Raw genomic sequence first — 21,081 nt, forward strand, 5'->3', positions numbered from 1 at the left:
GTTACCTTCATGATCCCATTCCAGTTGTCGCCTGTGGACACCTGGAAAAGCGTGAGGAAGGCCATCCCGAAGTTCTCGAAGGTGGCATGGCGGCTCATGCCCTCACAGGGGTTCTCATCATTGCATACTGAAAAAAAGGGGATTGCAGCACTCAGTGGAGGATACGTTACCAGCCCTGAGATCAACAACACAAACTCACAGCCTGAAGACTTCAGGTAATGGGTGTCAGCACCCTGCCCAACAGTTGGCTGTTGGCCATCAATACAGAAAAATCCCTGATGGCCTAGCCCTGGGATATCATGCGGTGTACTCGGTTGCTCAGAAGCATCCTCCGAATATGTCATTGTGCTGCCTTTCTTCTTGATCAATGCTCCATGGCAAGAGATGTAAACAAACTTTCCCTAACGTTTTCTTGTAATCTTAAAGGCAACATCAAGGAATACAGCGCAGGAAAGTAAATGTTTAAGAATATAAGAGAAATTAGAGGCTGCTTTTATTTTGTTAGACTGTCTGGACAACAAGAATTTAGAGGAAATTCCTCTTATATCAATTATGCATACAAGAGAATAAAGTCCATCAAATAATTCAGTCCCTTTATTAAAGAGTACTGATTTTGAGAAACCTCAACCAGCAGGTCTATAGCTCACACTGGAGCATGGTCTGCTTGAGACTTACCCAGTTTTCCAAAGAGCTCCACTCCCAGAGCAGCGTAGATGAAAAAGAGGAGCATGAAAAGAAGTCCAAGGTTTCCCACCTGAAAGCAAAGGGCATGGTCAGCCTATCCCAAAACTCATTTCAGCTGTACAGGCAAGTGTTTCTGCCTTTCAGAGCCTGAAGAGAACAGCAGTGAATTCACGGTGTACAAATGCAACCAAACAATTGCTCAACGCTAGGGAAATCATCGGTCGTGGCTCCAGTTGCAGCTGGACTCTTTATTCAGTTGCCTTCACTCCAGCACAAGATCTGGCCAGAGCTGACTGAAGTGTGCAGTTTCTGGGACAGTTGGAGACAAGCACATTGGAGCAGGAGCTCAGAAAGTGAAGCCAGTTTGGTTGGGTGAAGGACAAGCTGTGAGTCAGAGCATGGAGACATGCCCTGCAGTGCTACAGGCCCCACCAAACTGCCTAAATCCCTTGAAGTTATGATCATGTGAATAGTGCAAGAACAATGCTCCGAGGAGACAGGGACACAGGTACACCAGCACCAGCTACAAGTGCAGGTTACATCAAGGCTTGTGGGAGGAGTAGGCAGGTGGGAAGGAAGAAGAGTAAAGACGTACTTTTAAGATGTGTGTTGAGAAGGAGGAGAAGAGCGGGGACTATGAAGGAGCCAAGAGAGAAAGCAGAGCTACTTATGCATCTCATGAATAATAGGTCAAAGCCTGACTTCTGGACCTTCAGTGGCTGCTGTTGGGAAACCTGCCCTTGAGAGGATTGCTTCTTCATTGTGCAAAAATGCAGCAGCAATATGGGCACTGCCACCCAGCTCTCACTCTCCCAAATCACAGTTTGCCTCTGAATCTCCTCCCTCCCCGCATGTGGGGCAGTCAGATTACATGTCTGGAGTGGGTTTTGGAAGAAGTAGGTTGATCAGTAGCAGAAAATTATAGTAATAGTTAGCACAGTGTTGGTGGAACAAGAGAAGTCATGGAAAAATTAGGTACCTAACTGGCATACAGGTGTTTTTGAAGAACAGAAAAGTTTCTAGTCTGAATGAGTGTGGTCACTGGGCCTTTGTTAGGATCATGCACTTCAGAAGTCTAATTTAGTCATTGCAACTGCTGTGCCATCCAAATTAAGGAGAGAAATAAATGATTCAGCCCACCCCTCCCCCGGGCTGCCAGATCCTGGCTCCCTACATACTCAGTGGAAGAAATTATTTCTGATGACTAAATTGGACACCATAGTCAATGCTGTGAACACACACCACTAGGTCTGTGTCTACAGGGCATTAAGAAAAAGAAGTTCATAAAACTTAGCTAAGGACTACATTTCCAAAGGGCTCTTTAAAATTAAAGCTCTATTCACTATTAAGAATTGTTGCAGTATAACAAAGACAGGAAGGGAGTTGAAACGGGACAATTGGAGATGCCTTGTATGCCATTAGCAAGCCAAAATCCCTGATGTGAGTCTGTGCTCTAGGAACAAAAAGAGAAAGGTCAAGAAGAGGAAAAAGCGCAAGGGAAAGGACAGCTTATTTTAAACTGCTTCTTTTGGCAAAGTCAATAAATCTAGGAGAATAATATTACAGATAATGCAATTGTCCTCCGAAGACCCAGTGCATAAAATATGGAGACTAAATTTATTCTTTTAACAGTGAAACTGGTGGATTTTAGCCCTTAAAGTGTGGATTTTTACACAGCTATGGAGTTATTTTTTATTCCTGTTACACAACTTTATTAAACAAAGGCAACCTGCTACAGGAGGAAATAAAAGCCAGTCAATAGGAAGTGCATTGATCACAGGCTTTGATGTTGGAGAGATTAAGTGCTGCTTGTTACTACCACCCAGGAAATACCTAGAGGCCAAACCTTCTGACATCTGCTTGTTTTGTGGCAGATATTAATGACCTCCAAAAGATCTGACCTACCAACTTGGTTAGCAAAGGAGCTGTAGGTAAATTGGAGAGAGAAAAGTCAGAATTTACAAAGTATGGAAGAATATGTTTGTGGCTAGGACTAGAAGCAGGGACTCACAGGTCCCACCCGTGTTCTTTGCAAAACACTTTACTCTCTGATGACTCAGTTTCTCCATCTACGTGACAGGGATATGAATATTTCCTGCTCTCTTATTTATTCTCTATAGTTTGGGGATAGACATTGAGTCTCATTATTTAAGTGCAAATATATTGCAGAGTCCTCTTACCAAAGGTTTATGAATGCTATTTCATCCAGCTCTGTGTGCATCTGTGTGCATTTATCTGGGTTGAAGAATAAACATGCCACAGACATGTAGATGCTGGATCTGAAGACCTGCTCTGCTCCATTCCAGACCCTTGCCTGAGAAAAATCATCTCTTGTGGCTCCTGGAATGGAAAAGAGCAAGGTGCAAAGAAGCTTCAATGAGCCAGCCTGGAGCAGCAGAACCAGAACTACAAATGTTACTGGTCCAAATCTGCCTGCTATAAGAACATCCTTAATCTCCCGTTCCTTCCATTGTCCAGTGTATCTCAGCCCACAAGTATCCTAAATTATGATATTATATATCCTACATATGAATTATTATTATTGTGTTATTGTTACTACTATTATTAACCACAAATAATTGTTTAATAAAGAGCATGGGAGATCAGACAGAGCTCAAGATCCATAAAAGATCACAGAGTTCCCCCCTCACTTTTGTGCAATCAGATTTCTCTTTTTCAGATTGACATTTGTTGTCACCAACATCAGAAGTAAATTCCTTGGGTAACTACTCATGCTGTTTTCAGACTAAATCTCAGCTCATCATCACTCACCAGCACTGCCACATTAGCTGATAAATCAACTGACAAATGCCTGTGCATTTTGATATCATGCAATATAGTTGCCTTCTCAGGGCCTGCCAGGGGAATGGCGTGATGTATGATCAGCAGAGCCACTTGGTGCCATTACTTCTTACATAACAATTCTCTCTTAACAATCCAAAGGGAAGGGGCCCAGACTCCCTGGCTGCTCATCCATCATGGAGGATGCTCACAGTGGGTTTGAAGCCTGTGTAAAGCACTGTGTCAGCATCTCATTCGGGAACAGCTGCCGCTCACAGCTCATGAAATCCTTCTGTCTAGCTGTCTTGCAGTAGACACTTAACTGCCGGCTGCGTGAGCCACAACAGAGCATGTCACTGCTTCTCATATATGAGAGGCTCAGAAACACAATGGGATCCAGGAGGAGAAAAGAAGAAAAAGAAGGAAGGGGGAGGCAGTTGCTAAGAAAAGAAGTGACGAGAGTGCGAATGAAAGAGAAGGGAGAAAAGGGAGCACATGCAGGGAAGGGTGAGGGGGCAGTGACACAAAGACTTCCTTTCCTCCTGAAATGGCTGCCAGTTACTCTTCCCTGCTTATGGAGAGGAAAGAAAGGAGCTGAGGACTAACCGCAAGCAGTTAGACAGTAGCTAGACGTGATTGGAAGAAATCTGCCCTTATCCAGGAGTCGAGCCTTATTTCATTCACCCGCTGGAGAACAGAGATGTGAGGTGAGCTGTACCCCCTTGAATGACATGAAAATTTGGACATGGCCTTCAGCCAGTTGCCTGCACAACACAGTAGGCACTATCTTTGAGACTACACAAGAATCAGCCCTTTGGAAAAAAAGGGACAGCAGAGGAGTCTTTTGGGAAGCTGGTCTGTTTTACCTGTGGCAGGGCTTGAACAACGGTATCCAGCAGCGCTCGCATTCCTGTGGCCATCTTCAGTAGCTTCAGGACTGCCACAACAAGCACAAGAGAAGTGTGATTCAGACTGAGCTCAGAAGGTCTGTCCGTTGTGTGACTTACTAATGACAATAGCACAAGACAGATGTCCTGTCTCCCCTTACCCTAGAAAAACTGGATGTTTCCCCTCACCCTCCTTTTCCCTTTTGACTGTACAACCCTAGTTGTTCCTTTTACTGCAGTCCATATCCTTTTTACTAAATACTCTGCTTCTGCCACCCATGCCTGTTGGACTTCTGGTTCACCCAGGCACTACAACCAAGTCCTCCTTTTCTCAGTAATGTGTACCCCAGTTGTCCCTCTGCTTGGATTTTTTCCTTCCATCAGTTTCTCTTCCTCCAGCTACCACTGTTAATCCAGCTCAGCACACCTAGGCCACCAGTAGGAAGATTCAGGCCCCTGCCTGTTCAAACTTCAACCTGCTTTGTGGCCTCTTCTTTATATACCATTGCCATGCTTGCCCCATAAACAAGAAACAGAAAAAGTTCAGCTCTCACATTATCCGCCCACCCTCCTAGTCCTTCACCACTAAGTCACCAGAAAGCCTTATCCTCCAGGGCATTCTTCATCACATCCCAGAAGAATCCCTTCTGGGTTGTGACAAAGAACACCCCAGAGGCTCCTCCAGGGCAGGGGGCAGGGTTAGCCTATGACTCTACAGCCACTGCTCAGTGAGTCATGGCACCAAGTCCCAGTTCCGTGGCCACATGTACCCTGCCTTTGGTCAGTGTCTCACCCCGGGCAATACGCAGCACCCTCATGATCCGGATGATAGTGGGGTTAATTGGGAGAGCAGCATTGATTTCAATCTCTTCCAACGTGATGCCCATGACAGACAGTAGCACAATGGCCAGATCTAGTTGGTTCCACCTTAAGAAGAAAAATTGAAGACAATAAAGAAAGATAGAGTTTTTTCCATTTCCCAGAAAAACCAAGTGAATTGTTTCCACTTCAACCTAAACATTTCTTTATGTATGAGTTCAAAGCCCCACTCTGAGTCAGCCTCCATGGGCTTTTGCAGACAAACAGAGATTCACTTTGCACACACCCTGAGCAGCCAGAGGCAAGGCAGCCTGATTTGGAAGCATGGAGCTGTGTTACTGTGGCGCTATGCATTGACTAATGGGCTCAACTTTTTATGGCCTTAGTACCTCGAATCAACTTTGTTATATATGTTCTGCTTCAGCATGCTCACAGTTTGCCTCGAGGGCAGGAAAAAGAATGTCTCTCTCTAACCTCATCTCCTTTGCTTTCTAGCCTAACCAGCAGATGCCAACCAAGAAGCAGTTTTTGGACAACTCTCACTATTGTCTAGGCATTGTAGCTCATGCAGACTGAGGTGGGGTCCATGCTGTGCAGAACTGGGAGGCAGTCAGGGCACTCTGCCACCACCTCACACTAGATAGGGAACTGTCCTCAAAACCTCCACCCCAGACCCAGCTGTTCTACAGCCATGGTTGATAACCCCCTGCTCACCTGTCTTTGAAGAATCGTCGCAGACCAAATGCCACCAGCTTGAGGACTGCCTCAAACACAAAGACGGTGGTGAACAAGTAGTTGCAGTACTTGAGGGCGGTCTCCAGGGACTTCCAGCAGAAAAAGAGGATAAAGAATTTAGGCAAAAGCAACATCAAGCACAAACCTCTTCTGCACAGGGACTCTCCTAAGTGCCAGGTATTCACTGTGAGGTGGGGAAGCTATCCCATGCTTCCTACCTACTTGAATGTGGAGGCTGCCTACTAAGAGCAATCACCAGCTGGCCCCTCTTCCCCATGTTCTTATCAGGATCCTTTCTCCTGTACTGTTCAGCATAATGGGGAGGAGGGGGCTACTGCAAGAAGAATCCACAAAATACCATCAGCCTTCTCTTCTGCCAGTAGCCTGTGCCACCTGGATGACACCTTGTTAGTGGCACTGGCATAGCTGTCAACCAGGAGTGAAGAATAAAGGTTACTCCAGTTGTGGATACAGGTCATCTCTGACTGGAGGAAACCCTGCTGAGCCTTGTCTGGAGCCAGCATATGTCACACCTCTGAGCTGACTGGCTTTCGGTTCTTTTACATGCTGCCCCTTCTCCACCATCAGTGTGAGTGGTGGGCAACATTCAGTGGCATTTTGTACTGGAAGGGTTTGAAGAGCTTTAAGAACATTGTTTAACAGAGCCTGACAACAGGCTGGCGTGGCTAGACCTGTGTTCCAGGGAAAGAAGTTGAGGAGTAAGGAAGAGGAGTGACTTGTTCAGGAACAAAGGCCTAATGTGAGGATGCCAACAGATAAAAGTTGAGGGTTCCTGCAAGGTAAAACTGGGCACCATCAAGGGCAAGATAAAAGCTGGGCAGCTGGGCAAGATAGGTAAGAAACAGAGGAGCCTGGTGGTAGATTTGAATGAGGACAGACAGATTCAGCTCCTGCTCAAAGACTGAGCTACCTCGGACAACCTGTTCAGACACCAGAGCTGTCAGCCTAAACCAAACTGAAATACCACTGGGTTGATGTCATGATGAATGCTTTTTCTACATATGGAGGCAGAAGGCTCCTTTGATATGTGCAGCATACATTGTTTCCATCAAAGGTATCTAGAGCTTTGCCAGGAACACTGAGAGGTACATGGTCTTCCCCAGTCAAAGGGTAAAACTTATTTGGCCTCCAAGGTGCTGTATTGGAAATCATCCTCTGCAGCTGAGAGAGACTCTACTCAGCACTTTGGCCCTGCAGCTTCTCTTACTAAAAAAAGGTGGCTTGGTAAAGACATCCCATCCCATGACGCACAACCAGCCACTCTAGTTTTTTCAGCTCAGGCCATATGGCAGGGGAATTGGACTGATATTTGGAAATGTGATGCAAAGCCTGAAGCTCCGAGGACACTGCTGCTTCACTACTCCTATTAGGATCCAGGGGAACATAAAAAGCAGAGCAGGGAGCTAAATTTGGGTGACCCACATATCCACTTACTAATATAAAGCACAGAGACTTAATTGCACCATGCTTTCTAGGGGCCTGACTCCTGCTTAGATGCCTTCCCTCTATTGATTTTAATGGATAACAAGTGTCTGAGTAGGAACCCAACTTTGACTACTACAGTAAATCTTACAAAATTTTAACAGGAGCTTTTAGAGCCACTCAAGTGTTGTACTTATGCTGGTCATCAGAGAGTTGTAGCAAAGTAACATAATGTCTAGAGGCAGGGCTTATCTCCATGATCTCACTCACCACAGGTTGGTTGTAGTGCTCCAAGGACATGGTGACCACGTTGAGGCAGATGATGAAAGTGATGAAGATGTCCAGATAGTGGCTGGTGCAGACCGAATGAATAAGGAGGCGTATGGGGCAGTAGGTAGCATAGTACGGCAAACGCTGCGCCTCTTCAGTGGAAAGAGGGATATGGGCAGAGTTAGGAAGAAATTGGAAGAAAGAAAGAAATGGGTAAGAAACACTGAGAAGGGAGAAGGCATAAGACTAGTGACAGGTGTTGAAAGAAAAGGGAATGAAGGTGGGAGAGAAAAAAACCAGAAAAGGATAGGTAAAAGGGACATAGGAAGGAGTGGGGGGAGATGTGAAAAAAAAATAAAAAAAGAGGAAAGAAGAAGTGGGGAAAAAATAAGTAGAAAAACGATAAGGAAAGGAATGCTAGAAAGGAAATCTGTTAGTCTATGTTTGTGGGGATGGTGCTAAATCAGCATTTCATATCCTGACAAATTAAGATCACTTCTGATAAAAGGGAGCAGATGGTTCAAGAAGAGGCCCTGGGGTGTCACGGGAGAGAGGGGAAAAACTGGAGCAGAGGAAGGGAAAGCACGCCCACAGGCTGTGAATGTAAGAAAACCATCAGTCTGGGTAGTAGGGATGATTTCCAGGGGCAAGTACACTTTTGCAATTTTTGTCTAAAGGTAACACAGAAGAGGACAGAAACACCAGGAAAAGAAGGTTTCCTTCACCACAGAGGATTTGGGATCCCAAGGAGTGACACTGCAACACTGATGGTAAAAAAACAGGAACAAAACACAGTGGTCTTCCTCTTTTTTTTTTTCCCCCTCCTTCTTCTTTAAATTTGGGGTTAAACACAAAGGATAGTCTGTCCAGGTCTTCCTTCAATCACCAGCTGAGTTGCAGGAAGCCCAGGTAGGACTATCCCAAGCCCAGGAGGTGTATTGATGTGTGCATGCTCTGTATCAACAGTGCTCACCATCATGTGTACAGGGGTATTTTTGGTACATTATCTCCTGAGGAGCAGGGTGCTAAAGCCCCAGTGGCTTTCCTGGAGCCCTAGCAGATTTCATCAGCCACCCCTCTTCCACAGACTGCCCTAGTGAGGTGTGTAGTGGCATGGCAGTGGTGCAGGGAGGAAGGCTGAGAGCACGCCCATGAGCCCTGTATTTTGGAGACCAGTCCATCAGGAAAGAAAAAGAAGAGGAAAAGGTTTTTCTCAGAAAACCTTGGCCTACAAACCAACCAAACACTTAGGCTGTGCCTTACTCCTTCGCTTCTTCTCCAAGCGTCGCAGGCGCTTCTCCTCCCGCCGGCGCGCCTCCTCAGCCTCCTGGTGCTGCCGGCACTTGTGGAAGTTCTCCACCACCACCCCCACGAACATGTTGAGCACAAAGAAGCTGACAATGAGGAGGAAGGAGATGAAGTAGAGCAGCATCCAGGGGTTGTTGTTGGTCACCGGCTGGAGGAAGGGGGAACACAGAGCTGGTCATGGTCTTAGCAGTAAAGGAATAGGGATGCAGTGGGCAGCAGCCCAACAGCTCCTGCCTTATAAGGCATTAAAATAGCCATCTGTGGGCCAGGAGGGAGCCTGTGTGCTCAGAAAAGCACAGGGCATTGTCGCTCCATCATTACAAATAGATAAAGGACTGCTGTAAGATCTAAACTGAGTAGAAGGTAAGAATTACTACAGACGCCTACTAAACAGGCACAGCTGCACCTCCCTGCATGAACTAGGCAAGTTCATGGACCTGACCTCTTGTAGATAGGTGAGCAAAGGATTCAGAAGGGCCCTGGAAGGGACTCTTGCTTTGAGAGAGGTATCTGAAGCAGGATGTTAAAGTATACATCTGCCTTACTAGCCCAAGGAAAGTGAAAAAGGTCCTTTCACAAGGAAATCTTTGTACCTGCTGGTCAACAGCCACAGCATCTAGTCCATTGTACATAATATTGACCCAGCCATCCTTGGAAGCCAGAACAAAGAGGGACATCAGAGCCTGCAACATACAAAGCAAAGCAGATGTGGAGCAGGTGCATCTGGCAGGCAGGGAGAAAAAACCCATGCGTTTATGGTCTAACACACACAGCACTGAAATACTCTTCCTGCCTGTGTCTCTGCACACATCAAAACCTGCTCCTTCCCATGTGGAGAACAGGGAGGAGGTAACAGGAAGCCATGTGCAGCCAGACTCAGCAGAGGAGAGAGGTTGTTAAAACCATCTGCTTCGTGGCAGGAGAAAAGAGAAAATCAAGCTCTCTGCTGCTACAACTTTTCTTTCCCCTACAAACTTGCAAACATCATCTTGATACCAACCCACTAGTGACACAGCTTCTGCATGGATACCCATGCCAAATAATTGCTCCTTCTGGGATCAGGCTTTCCAGGCACTGTATCTGTGCCCTGGGGAGGAGTCTATGTATAGGAAGAGACAGAGGCAGGGGCTGTGGGCATACTCACCTGCCCCAGATTGTCGAAGTTATACTTGTGGTGTACCCACTTGTAGTTGGCAGCCATGCAGTCAGACCGGTTGGTGATGTTCCTGATGTCGACTCCCAGGCAGTGGTAGAACTTGCCCTTGAAGAGCTGCAGGAGGGGAATGACCTCATCAGCCCCTTTCCCCACAGGGTTCCCCATGCTCCCTGGGATGTGCAAAAGCTTCCCAAGATGCTGGGTGGTTGCAAGACCACAAGCCATGTGGAGCACAACAGGGACACCATCACCACAATGTAGAGCACAGGCTCAAACATTGCTAAGGAGCCAGGACCACCCTTGTAAACTCACATCTGGCTTTTCAGCCTCCTTGACTTCCCCAAGTCAGTGGTGATTTTAAGTCCTTACCATCCAACAGCCCTTAGGGAAGTCTTTCTGGGTACAAAGAGAAAAATATCTTCTAAACAGTCCCCTAGAGTAATCTTCCCTCCCTGCTTCCCAGTTACAGAGAGTGCTGATGGGAAAAGATCTCATCTGAGGGTAAAGAACCAGAAAAATCATCCTCTTCTTCTCATTTACCTCCTCCTTTTTTTTTTTTTTTTTTTTTTTGACAAGACTGCACTGCACTGCTGTGGCTCTCCTGCCCAGGGCTCCTTTCCCCATATGGAAGGTCCTGGATTGTGCATTTGTACAGATGCATCAGAGCAGACTAAGTATAGCACATTCCCTGAGATGGAAGTAACGCCCACACCCTTGCTCCTCTGCAATGCAACTGCCAAAAATAAAGAGGATTAAATAAAAAATTAAAAGAAGGTTGTGGGTGGATTTAGGGTTCAGAGTGAGGGGGAGAAACAGAGCTAACTGGAGGCAGGGTTCGTGCAAGCAGGCACTGAACTGCTTGGCTTTGTGGGCTGACACAGATGTGCCCAGTGAGACCTGTGCTGTGCCAGCCCTGGGCTCTCCCTATAATGCTGACCCAAACCCTGAGCCAGCTCCTGCCAGATATGAGTGTCTACTTCTTTCTCTCACATCCAACAATGTCTGCACTTGCTGAGCACCTGTCTGCCCTTGCCAAAGGCTATGGGTTCATTATGTGGGAGACAGCTTGTGGGGAAAAGCTGGTGCAGAAAATTTCCTGGCTTGCCCATCCCTCCTATTCTGCTTGGTTCCCATGTCTGTTGTAGGACCTGGGGGTACAGGTGCCCATGGTAGTAGGGGTGGGGATACAAGGGCTGTTTGATGGACAGTAACAACTTACCTGCACACCCAGGATGCCAAAGATGATGAAGAAAGCACAGCAGATGAGGACAATGTTTCCTATGGGTTTGAGGGAAGAAATGAGTGTCTCCACCACCAGCTTCAGGCCAGGGGCTCGACTGATGACTCTAGAAGGGAAGGAAGGGGAAGAGTGATAAAGGGGTAGGGCAGGGATATTTGGCCTAAGCTAAGCATTTTCAGCAGCAGCAGGCCCCTGTTCTCCTTATGCAGTGACACATCAGTAGAGATGATACTCTTGTAACCAAAAAGCCTTTTCTTTCCCATGGGTTTGTTGTCTGATGAGGTACCTCTAGCATCAGACCCATATGGCTAAGGGGGACCTCCTTGTGTCTACTTTGCCTGGCACAGATGGATCTGACTCTGGCACCCTTCCTGGGGAGAACCAGTGGGAAGAGGGGGCTGAGCAGGGCTCGGTGGGATTCTGACCGGAGGGGACGTAAGGTGCGCAGCAGCCGGAGAACTCGTAGCACCCCCAGGATTTTGGCACCACCAGCAGAGGCCACTGAGACCACAATGTCAATGAGAGAAACGAAGACCAAGAAGCCATCCAAGACGTTCCAACTGCTGCGGAGATAAGCCTGGTCCCCAAAATACAGGCCTAGAGAGACCACCTGCAAGAGAGGGGAAAGGGAAGGGCGTGAAAATCGTTCCTCCATGTTACCCAGTAGAGGGCAACTATGGAGCAAGTTGGAAGATGGGGAATAGTTATCAGCTTCTCATGTCACTGGAGTGTCATCTCATAATGTTTTCCTTTCACCTGGATGTCTATGAAGGAAAATGTCTTTGGGGAAAGTGGTGGCACATAACTCCAGAAATAACAGGGCCATGGTATCTTCTCACCATTTTTCTGTTTCCCTGAGTAACAGGGAACATGCAGGAAACCTTTCCCTGCCATACCACAGACCTGGCGCAAGTGTCCCTGTTCAAAGATCACCTGGGAGGTAAAGTTAGGCACCAAAATCCACACTTTGGCTCTAAGGAGTAGCTTTTTTTGTCAGTAGTTCCCAAAAACAGCAGGTTCTACTGAAATTTCTGGCCATGGAGAAAGCTTAACACCCTGAAAATAATGGCCAAAATTCAGGTATGAATTTTAGGGGTTTAACTTCAGGCACACACTTTTAGGGCTCTTTCCCATTCACAAGAAGGAAATAACAAGGTTTCCTGATTGTTGCAAAGTTCTTAGACACCTACAGAATAATTATCTCATTTAAAAAAATGTTATAAATATAAACCTTGTTTGACACTGAAAAAAGGCCCTGAGCTGCCCATCTCCAGTAACTTACCTTCAGTGTCATCTCAGCTACAAAAATTGCTGTGAAAATGTAGTTGGACACAGTGAGAAAGATCCTCTCCTAGAAAAAAAACAAAACAACAAAACAAAAAAACAGATAAAGACCTTAAATGTATCTTGACTTCTTCTTGTTACTCTGGTAGGCCCCTCTGATAATATCTTTTGCAATCCTGTGAAAGACCTGAAAGATGGGGAAATAAGGGAGGTGCTCTTGGCTGAGGTCAGTGCTAGGCAGCTTTCAGCTGATACACCTTGGCTCAGCCTTGTGCCACAGCTGGGACAGGATCCTGTGCATCTCTGCAAGAGCATAGTGGATGGGATTTGCAATGCATCTGCAAATCTGGTTTCAAGGCACTCTCTGCCCTGTTCTACCAGTGCTGCTCAGTCCTGACCTGCTGCACTGACCTAGGACTTCTTCCCAAAGGGCTGCTGAGCACTGACCACAGATTGTATCCAAGTGCAGTGGAATCTGGAAGTCAGCTAAGGCAGACAAGCAGAAAAAGTAATTTCACTTGCCAGCTTGAGCCATCTCCAAAATAGCTCAAGAGTACCATACATGAATGATGGCATGCCATTTGTACAGGATGGAAGCCACTTCTATCTTTCAGTTCCCAGTCCTTGTCCCTTTTGCCATTCAACTCTTCTATGCAGGTTCCTGAAGAACTCTTTTACTTTCCAACACAGAAGGAACTAGGATTTCTGTATTATAAAGTAGGTTGCCCCATTATAAGACCCTGCAGGGAAAGCACACGCTATATTAATTACTAATACTTGGGTATTTGAATAAATGAGTGGGAGCTGGTGTTTAATGATGAAGTTCCTCCAGAGGTCATACCAATGTCGGGAACGCTTAAGAACTACTCTTAGAGGTTATGCTAAAAAAGAGGTGGCAGGTAATTGTGCTTACCGTGCTTCTGTGCTCAATCTGCGGTCTCTCCAGGGCAATTGTGATGCAGTTCAGGAAGATGAAGGCCAGCACGACATGATCGAAGAGCTTGTGAGCAATGATGGTTTGGCAGAGGAGGCGAAACCTGTAAAAGAGTTCCAGTAGGCACCGGTGCCTTGGGCAGAGCAAGTTTAGGAGCTATGAGGACAGAGAATTAAGAGTTCTGGCCAAAACTGGACTCTGACACAGCAGCTTTTCTATCACTAATTCTGATGTCTGTTGACATGGCAATATCCCAGGATGGTCCATGGTCACACAGGGAGTCTGGAACAGTGCAAGGGCATCCTAACCATTATGACCGTGCTCCTATCTTGCCTTGTAAAGAAGAGGCTATGTTTCAGTTTTCCTCCCAAACTTACACTTTATACCTCCCCATGGCAAAGACGCCACATGTTGAAAGCCGAGGAGTGGCAGGTAGGTTGTCGGTCATGGGGACCACATTTCTGTCCACTCTGAAAGACACTGTGCACATTAACATAGGTGTCAGAGCAAAAATCTCTCCCTCATGACCTACAGTGAAAGCCCTTTCTTTTCAAGGGGCGATGCATATGGTGAGAATACTGTTCTCCAGGGTACATGGACATTTTCTCTTGGTGGGAAGACCTCTTTAGCAGGAAGAATTTAACCAAATTTTCATTTTTTAGGCAAGAAGAATACTATCTTTACCCTAAAAGGTGCGGTATGACTGCTGATAAATTGGTGCCGGGACTGTAAATGAAATGGAGAGACTGTTCTGGTACCAGGGGAGGAAATATCAGTATCATGGAGTCATTAATAATACATTCTTTATCCTTTTTGGGTTAACATTAATATTCCCCTCCTTGCTTTGCTATAAATATTTATTACACAAAATAAAATTAGGATGCTCCAAAGGGAGGGAAGATCATAATAGCTATTTAGAATGCTCAACCTTCGTTTCATCTCCAGAATCTAGGAAAAGTTGTTTGGCTGTAGAACCAACAGTGGCAGAGAAAACACTTCCCAGCTGGTAAGTTTGAAGTCACAACCTAACATCAGAGGATGTGGCCAGCACAGCAAGAGAATCTGCCCCATCTTTTCAACCTTCTCATGGCAAAAACTGCACAAACCTGTTTTGTGGAGAGAAGAGATATATGGACCAGTCTTCCCGTAACTCACACCAGTCTGGCTTATAGACTTCTATCATCTTCCGGATGCGAAAGCACAGGCTCTGTAGGGGTGCAAAAGAAGCAAGTGCCTCTGGTTACGTTCTCATTTACCTGAGAGAGACACTCTTCCTTTTGCATCTTACCCAGAAACATCACTACCTGCAGTCTGCCAGGTGTACTACCTGCCTTTAAGCCCCTGAATGAGGAAATCAACTCAAAGGCAACAAGTCATGGAAAAGAAGGTAGAAGCTGCTTTGCTAGGGCCTATTTACCCCTTGGTGTCTGGTTTCTCCCCTTTCTCCCCCAGATCATGACAAATAAAACTGCTGGCGTCCCTTCTAGATCAGGATGTTGTCCAAGACACCTTCTCAGAGTTCTTGGAGATTCTTTGTTACATGAGGACAATGTTACCTCCCTACCTCAGCTAAATGAGAAGCCAGGACAAAAAGGCCTTATTTTGGCACCTGGGCTTGGAATTTCATACAGCATATACATCTGTCCAAAATTTCTACTGACCCTGGCTCCACTTTTTCCACCCTTTGATCTGCTGACACATTGAGTGTTGCTGTCTCCCACACTGGCATTGCAAAAATCCCTTGCCTTGTCTCTGGTGCCTGTGCTTCCTGCTCTGGTCTGCTGATGCTCCCCATGCAAAGCTCCCCCTGCTCACACAACCTGATTTCTCCTATCCTGTAGAAATCACTGGCTGCAATCAAATAACAGTCCCGAAATGACCACGTGCATGTCTCACATCTGCCTTCCTCCCACCATCCACCTGTACAGTTGCCTTGCAGGCAGCCTGACAATGTGCTTTGAGCTCGTCTGTGACAAGAAGGTCCCATCTGCACTCAGCGCCATCCTCCAGCTCTCCTAAAGCATCTTGGCAAGCTCTCTCATCCACACATGAGGAGACTGAAACTTGAGGATGGATTTGGAGTTTCCCACAGTGCTGTGGTGTAACCCCATGTTCCCTCCATGAAATACTCACATAATCTATCTCTTCATCATCCTCTCCCCGCTCCTTGCGATTGTTCATATTTGGGAAGATCTCCTTGACAATACTGGGCATTTTGCCATTGCAGTCCTGATGCTCACTGGCCCCAGGCGGTGCTCCCAGCTTATGGGTCACTCTATGGCCAGATGGGACCGAGGCCAACTCCAGCAGGTCACAGGAGCCTTTATTATCCAGAGAGAGTGTCCGGCGGTGATGCAACACCCTTCCTGTCCCATCCGTCTCCCCATCTGCTGCCCTGTGAGTTTCCCCAGGCAGGAGGGACTCATGCTCGGCTGAGGGATGTTTGTGTTTCAGGCTGTGTCCCCGGGCCAGGCTGTTCCAGCTGGAGCGACGGCTCCCCCAGGCTCCGCTGCGGCTCCAGGCACCATAGTGGGAGCTGCGGGAACTGGACTGTAAGAGTGGGATGGAGACACAGTGACTGTGGGCACAAGGAGAGAGTATGTGATGCTGTTTCAGATCACAGACTTCTCCCTGGGCCCCTAAGCCAGAAGGTTGCCATTTATCAGATGTTGAGCAAGTTGCATGGTGGGAATTTAGCAGCAATCTCTGTAAATCTGACAATAAATTGATAATGAATTAGCAATGGTTTTGGCTGTGATTACTTTATAGCACCATCTGTGTGCAAAGCACTTTTGGGGAAGGTAAGTAATAAAGCCAAAGGCCAGGTGCCTGATGTTGTTGCTTACACCAGCACAGAGCAAGAATAAAGCTCTCAAAAAATCTGATTGGCAGCTTTTTACACTGCCCTGGGGTAAAGAATAACACAAGGTACTGGGTGATGGATAATCTGACACACTGTCTTTTGAGTACAGTCTTAGTAAAAGGAAGAAATGAGAGAAACAGGCTTGTTGGTTACAGTCTAGTCCAACCACATAAGTAACTTATCATGTAGTACGTGGCTGCTCGCTCTTCCTGTTTAGAAATAACAGGGGTATGAAGCACTGATGCACCCCCTAGAGCTGTTGTACATCAGCGGGTAGAGAGCCCAGAAGCTAATGTGACAAGGTGGACAGGTCTGAGATGCACTGGTTACAAAGCCTGCAGTGTTTGGGGAAGTGCCATGGGGCAGCAGGATCTGCTATGGGGAGCTCCAAATCAAGGTTTTTCTTTTCATTGTTAGAAGTTCACAGAAAACCCACCTGTAATGGGACTAGGTGTTACCTAGATAATTTCTATGCTCTTAACTCACTCAAGGCATCATTTTGTGTCCTGCACTAGAGGAAAACAAAGAAAGGGGAAGGGGACAGAAGGTGTTCCACTCTAAGAGGGAGATTGTCTTCTTGGTGTTTTCCCTTTCTCACACTCAGTGGAATATAGATATATATGTCTATAGATACTGAAAGAGAGAGAGCAAGAGAGAGGGGGAAAGATAGAGAGAATGGAATCCCACACTCAATGGAATACAAGTAAGTAACCTGGAAACAGACTTCAAAAATCTGGAAATTTAGATAAGTAATGTGAACTGATCTGGATTCTAAAGACAGGCAATTAACCTGTGTTAGAAGCCTGCAGTAGCAGTGACATCCTTCACAGCAATCTCCAGATGATGACAGAAAGATAACAAAGTGCTTGGCCTTCAAAAGAAGGGCACGACACACATTTATACTCACTCACTCACCAAGGACCGCTGGTCATAGGTCATTCTCCCCAGGGACATCACACTGCTCTTCCGGGATCCAACAGCAACGAGGATCTGGTCAAGTTGTAGGGAGTTGCGTGAAGAATTGGTGACCCCTCCAGCAGCCACTGGTGGGTTGGAAGAGGGCAAGGATGGGTCCAAGTGTCCATTAGGTGTTACAGGAATTGCACAGAGCTTGGGATCTGAGTGGAAAGATACAGAAAGAAGAATGAGAAAAGAAAAAGGTGGGTTCCTCACTATGCAATGACTGCTTTGATGTCTAAGCGGTTTACCATGTTAACAGCAGCTAACAGAATATTAGCTCTTTAGCATCAATCAGCAACAATTGCCCTGATTTAGGATGTTGTGACAAAAGCAGTGCAAGCTGGGAAGACTTTAAAGTAATCTCCTCGGTCTCCAAAACAGACTGCAAGCTCTCCCTGGGGACAGACAGACCAGCAGAGTGGTGGTCAGGCAGCCTCAGGCTAACAGACAGAGCAAGAAGTTGAATCCTGGCAACAAGAGGACAAGGGTGTCTTGCATGCCAAGATGAGGCAACAGCATCTTCACAGTGTGAACAAATACCACCAACTGTCAGGCTGGCTACTTAAAGCAGTTAGGCTGAAACACTGAGAACAAGACTAAGATGTAGGGATAGCCCCAGCCATCCATGTACTGGAGTCACCTTAAAATTCCTGCAATCATACTGCACACAAAAACTGCAACCCAGTCTATCCTACTACACTGTGCTTCTTCAAGTGACTGATTATTGACCTTGAAGATCCAAGACATTTTGAGGGATATGGTAGGTGCTGTAGATGACCATCAGCATTCGTTGTGCTGCATGGAGAGGACAGGGTTTGAATTTTAATGCCTGAAAGGACTGGAAAAATAATTTTTGCTTGACTATTGTATAATGAAGGTCACCTATCCATATCTGCATCACAGCCATGACTGCACCAACACCTCTGTAACCTCTTCTATCTCAGGGGTTTTTACTGCCTACATTCAACACAAGCTCTGATATGGTGCAGCCATGTAACTCAGGACTGGACTGCCTTGAAAAGAGCTAAGTTGCAGGAAAAAAAGCTGGGACAAGTCAATACTGCAGCCACTGGTCCCTGTTGTGGGAGCTGCATTTAAGCTCAGACATGAGCCTGTGGCACATGTCTGGGTTATGCTGTGAGTATGTTTGTGCCTGCTCTTTGCCTCTTTCTGATCCTGATCTTGCCTTACTGACTGGACTTCTTGGTTTGATCTCAGACCTGCCTCACCACTGTGGATTTGCCTGGTAATCACTGATCCATTGGTTGACCCTTGCTAGTGTCAGACCAGCTCTGCTCACCTTGTTGGTGGGGTCCCTGCCCTCCTGCCTGGCTCTCTATCCCCTTCAGCTCCTGGCTCACCACCCATTGCAGAGCAAGCTGTTCCCTGCCACCAAGTCCTGTCTGAAGTATAATACCTCTTGTGGAAAGACTTTGAGGGATGAAGACCTTACTAGGCAGTTTGTAGGCAGACTGTTCCAACTGTTAATTATCTTTCCTTGCAAATATGCAGGTTTTTTCAGCCTGAATTTGTCTAGCTTAAGCTTCCAACCTTTACAATCTCATTATGCTTTTTTCTGCTCAATTAAAGAGCTATCTACCATCAGAAATCTCTCCTTATGGTCTACAATTACAGAGCGAGTGATCAAGTCACTTCTCTGGTTTCTCTAAGCTTCATTACTCTCTTGCTGAGGCAAGACTTCCAGACTCACCTGAGTCCTTTTTAATGTCTAGGTATCCCCTCTGCAAATGTGGGTCCCATATTAGGACACTGTGTTCCTGAAATAATGACCTTGAAGCTAAGCAGAGACAGTCTCACTTCTGACTTCCACTTGCCATTCTGGAGGTCATTCAAGAACTACTCCACTTAGCTCCCACATTCCTCAGGATGCCAACATGTCTCTAGTTTTTCCACAGAGAGCAACACAATTTACCATAAAATTCAAAATGAAAACTGGCAAGTTCTTGGAGAGTGAATTTTCTGCAGAATCTGTTTTTTAGATTTCTCACCAAACAGCAAGATGATATAAGCAAGTAAGACTTTTGTACCTGGGCCTTCCTGGACCTCTTGAAACCGATCAAACTCGTCCATGTTTGATGAACTCTGGTCTTCATCTGAGTATGACCGGTTGGCATCACCCTGTAACACACAAATTTAGAATTTGGGAACTCAAACAGAAAAGACCATTTGTTTTTGTCTTTCATTGCTGGAACAACTGCAAAATTGTCCCTGGCAGTCAGGCATCCAGCGTGATCACTGGAAAGAATCTTGTGTGATTTGGGGTGGCTGATGTACTGCATTCTTGGTTATGGAGGGGTAAAAGACTTGCTATAGGGTAGGGGCTGTTGCAGTACACAGGATAGAAACTGTGAATTCCCTTTCAGAGAGTTTTTTTTCTTTTCTTTCTTTCTTTTCTTTTTTTTTTTTTTTCATTAAAGAGCACCCTAACTTCAGGAGTGAAATGACAGAGGTGTGATACTTTGGAAGTCATCCAGTCCAGTATCCTCAAAATGTCCCAAAGTTTACCTTTTTAGCACCTCTATTCCTCCTCCTGATGAGGCCTTGGTGGCAACTTACCTCAGCTTGGAACCCCTCCACAAGAATGGCCACCAGCAGATTGAAAAGTACATAATTGCCAAATGTCATGAGAGCCACAAAGTAGAGGGAAGCCCAGGGCGAGGTGGAGGCCATGCCGTTATAGAGTACAACATTCCAGTCCTCCTGGGTTAGGATCTGCAACCAGAAGAGAGGTTGGATAAACGTGAAGGAAGACCACGAAGGGGGTTCCCAGAAAAGGACAGTGAAGGCACATCAGGAACACATCAGGCCTCTTAACTTCCCCATAACCACACACCCACTCTCATCATCCAGCTGTGGTTCTGTGCCAAAAACATTAGCTGAGCAAGAGGAAATGAGAACCATTAGGGCAGTGCTGAGATGATAGCGTTAAACTCGGAAGTTGCCACAACAGGAGTGACCTTTGCAGACTGTCCCCTGCGAACGAAAGAGCTCCCCTGTAAGAGATATACACCAGTTGTTTGGCTTCAATATGCAATTGTTCTTGCTTCAAATATCACGACAGTCTCTTTTATGCAGCTTTTTGTGCTGTCAGGAGTGACTGCAGTGCTCTGCAATGAAGAAAAAGCATCTCCTGATCCTCTTCGCTTTGCCCTGGCCCACCCATAGAAAGCAAAGTGGGCTCACCTGGAAGACAGTGACGATGGCCCAAAGTAAGGAGTCAAAATTCTTTCTGTCAGGAACTGTATCTCCTGTGTCTGTCCTGAGGCTGAACTTGCAACCAAAGATGTGCATTCCCAGGATGCTTTCGGACAAGAAGTGGAGATGGTGTCAAATATAAATATCTCTGCTACTACAATGAGCTCATCAGAGTAATTCTCTTTTTTCTCATGAAAATCTAATGTAACATCACAGCAGCAAGGAGTACGACAACACAGTCAGACTACTAGGATCTACCTGTGAAGAAGGAACTGCATATTGCACCCTTGTAGCTCACCAAAAAATTTGATTTCCACCTGTGCTCGCTCAGAGTTCACATATTACCCCCAACCTGTCATTCAGATCTGTTCTCTCTATTGTTTTTGTTTGCCATCATATTTCTTCATCTTGTTATCAGTGCATCAATGGGATGCACAGACAAACTTTCTTGGTTGCTTCCTGCTGCCCTTCTGCTAAAGTCAGCCTCCAGACTGAACTGTT

At 46.2% G+C, this 21,081-nt stretch overlaps 1 protein-coding gene across 1 annotated transcript in view; it reads right to left on the bottom strand.

Annotated features, from left to right (window-relative positions):
• CACNA1I (calcium voltage-gated channel subunit alpha1 I) overlaps window positions 1-21,081 on the bottom strand; it is a 173,296-nt gene that overhangs the window by 19,441 nt on the left and 132,774 nt on the right. The window contains 19 exon segments of the mRNA XM_050324168.1: window positions 6-127; window positions 676-754; window positions 4,332-4,402; window positions 5,146-5,279; window positions 5,886-5,995; window positions 7,620-7,771; window positions 8,883-9,075; window positions 9,521-9,610; window positions 10,072-10,197; window positions 11,303-11,429; window positions 11,749-11,933; window positions 12,606-12,674; window positions 13,521-13,644; window positions 14,648-14,748; window positions 15,675-16,091; window positions 17,320-17,522; window positions 19,413-19,503; window positions 19,942-20,097; window positions 20,569-20,686. Of these exon segments, the coding sequence (XP_050180125.1) occupies window positions 6-127; window positions 676-754; window positions 4,332-4,402; window positions 5,146-5,279; window positions 5,886-5,995; window positions 7,620-7,771; window positions 8,883-9,075; window positions 9,521-9,610; window positions 10,072-10,197; window positions 11,303-11,429; window positions 11,749-11,933; window positions 12,606-12,674; window positions 13,521-13,644; window positions 14,648-14,748; window positions 15,675-16,091; window positions 17,320-17,522; window positions 19,413-19,503; window positions 19,942-20,097; window positions 20,569-20,686 (2,668 nt within the window).

Source organism: Myiozetetes cayanensis, unplaced genomic scaffold (genome assembly GCF_022539395.1).
Source record: "Myiozetetes cayanensis isolate MyiCay16 unplaced genomic scaffold, myiCay2020 scf3, whole genome shotgun sequence".
In the NCBI taxonomy this organism is placed as follows: Eukaryota; Metazoa; Chordata; class Aves; order Passeriformes; family Tyrannidae; genus Myiozetetes; species Myiozetetes cayanensis.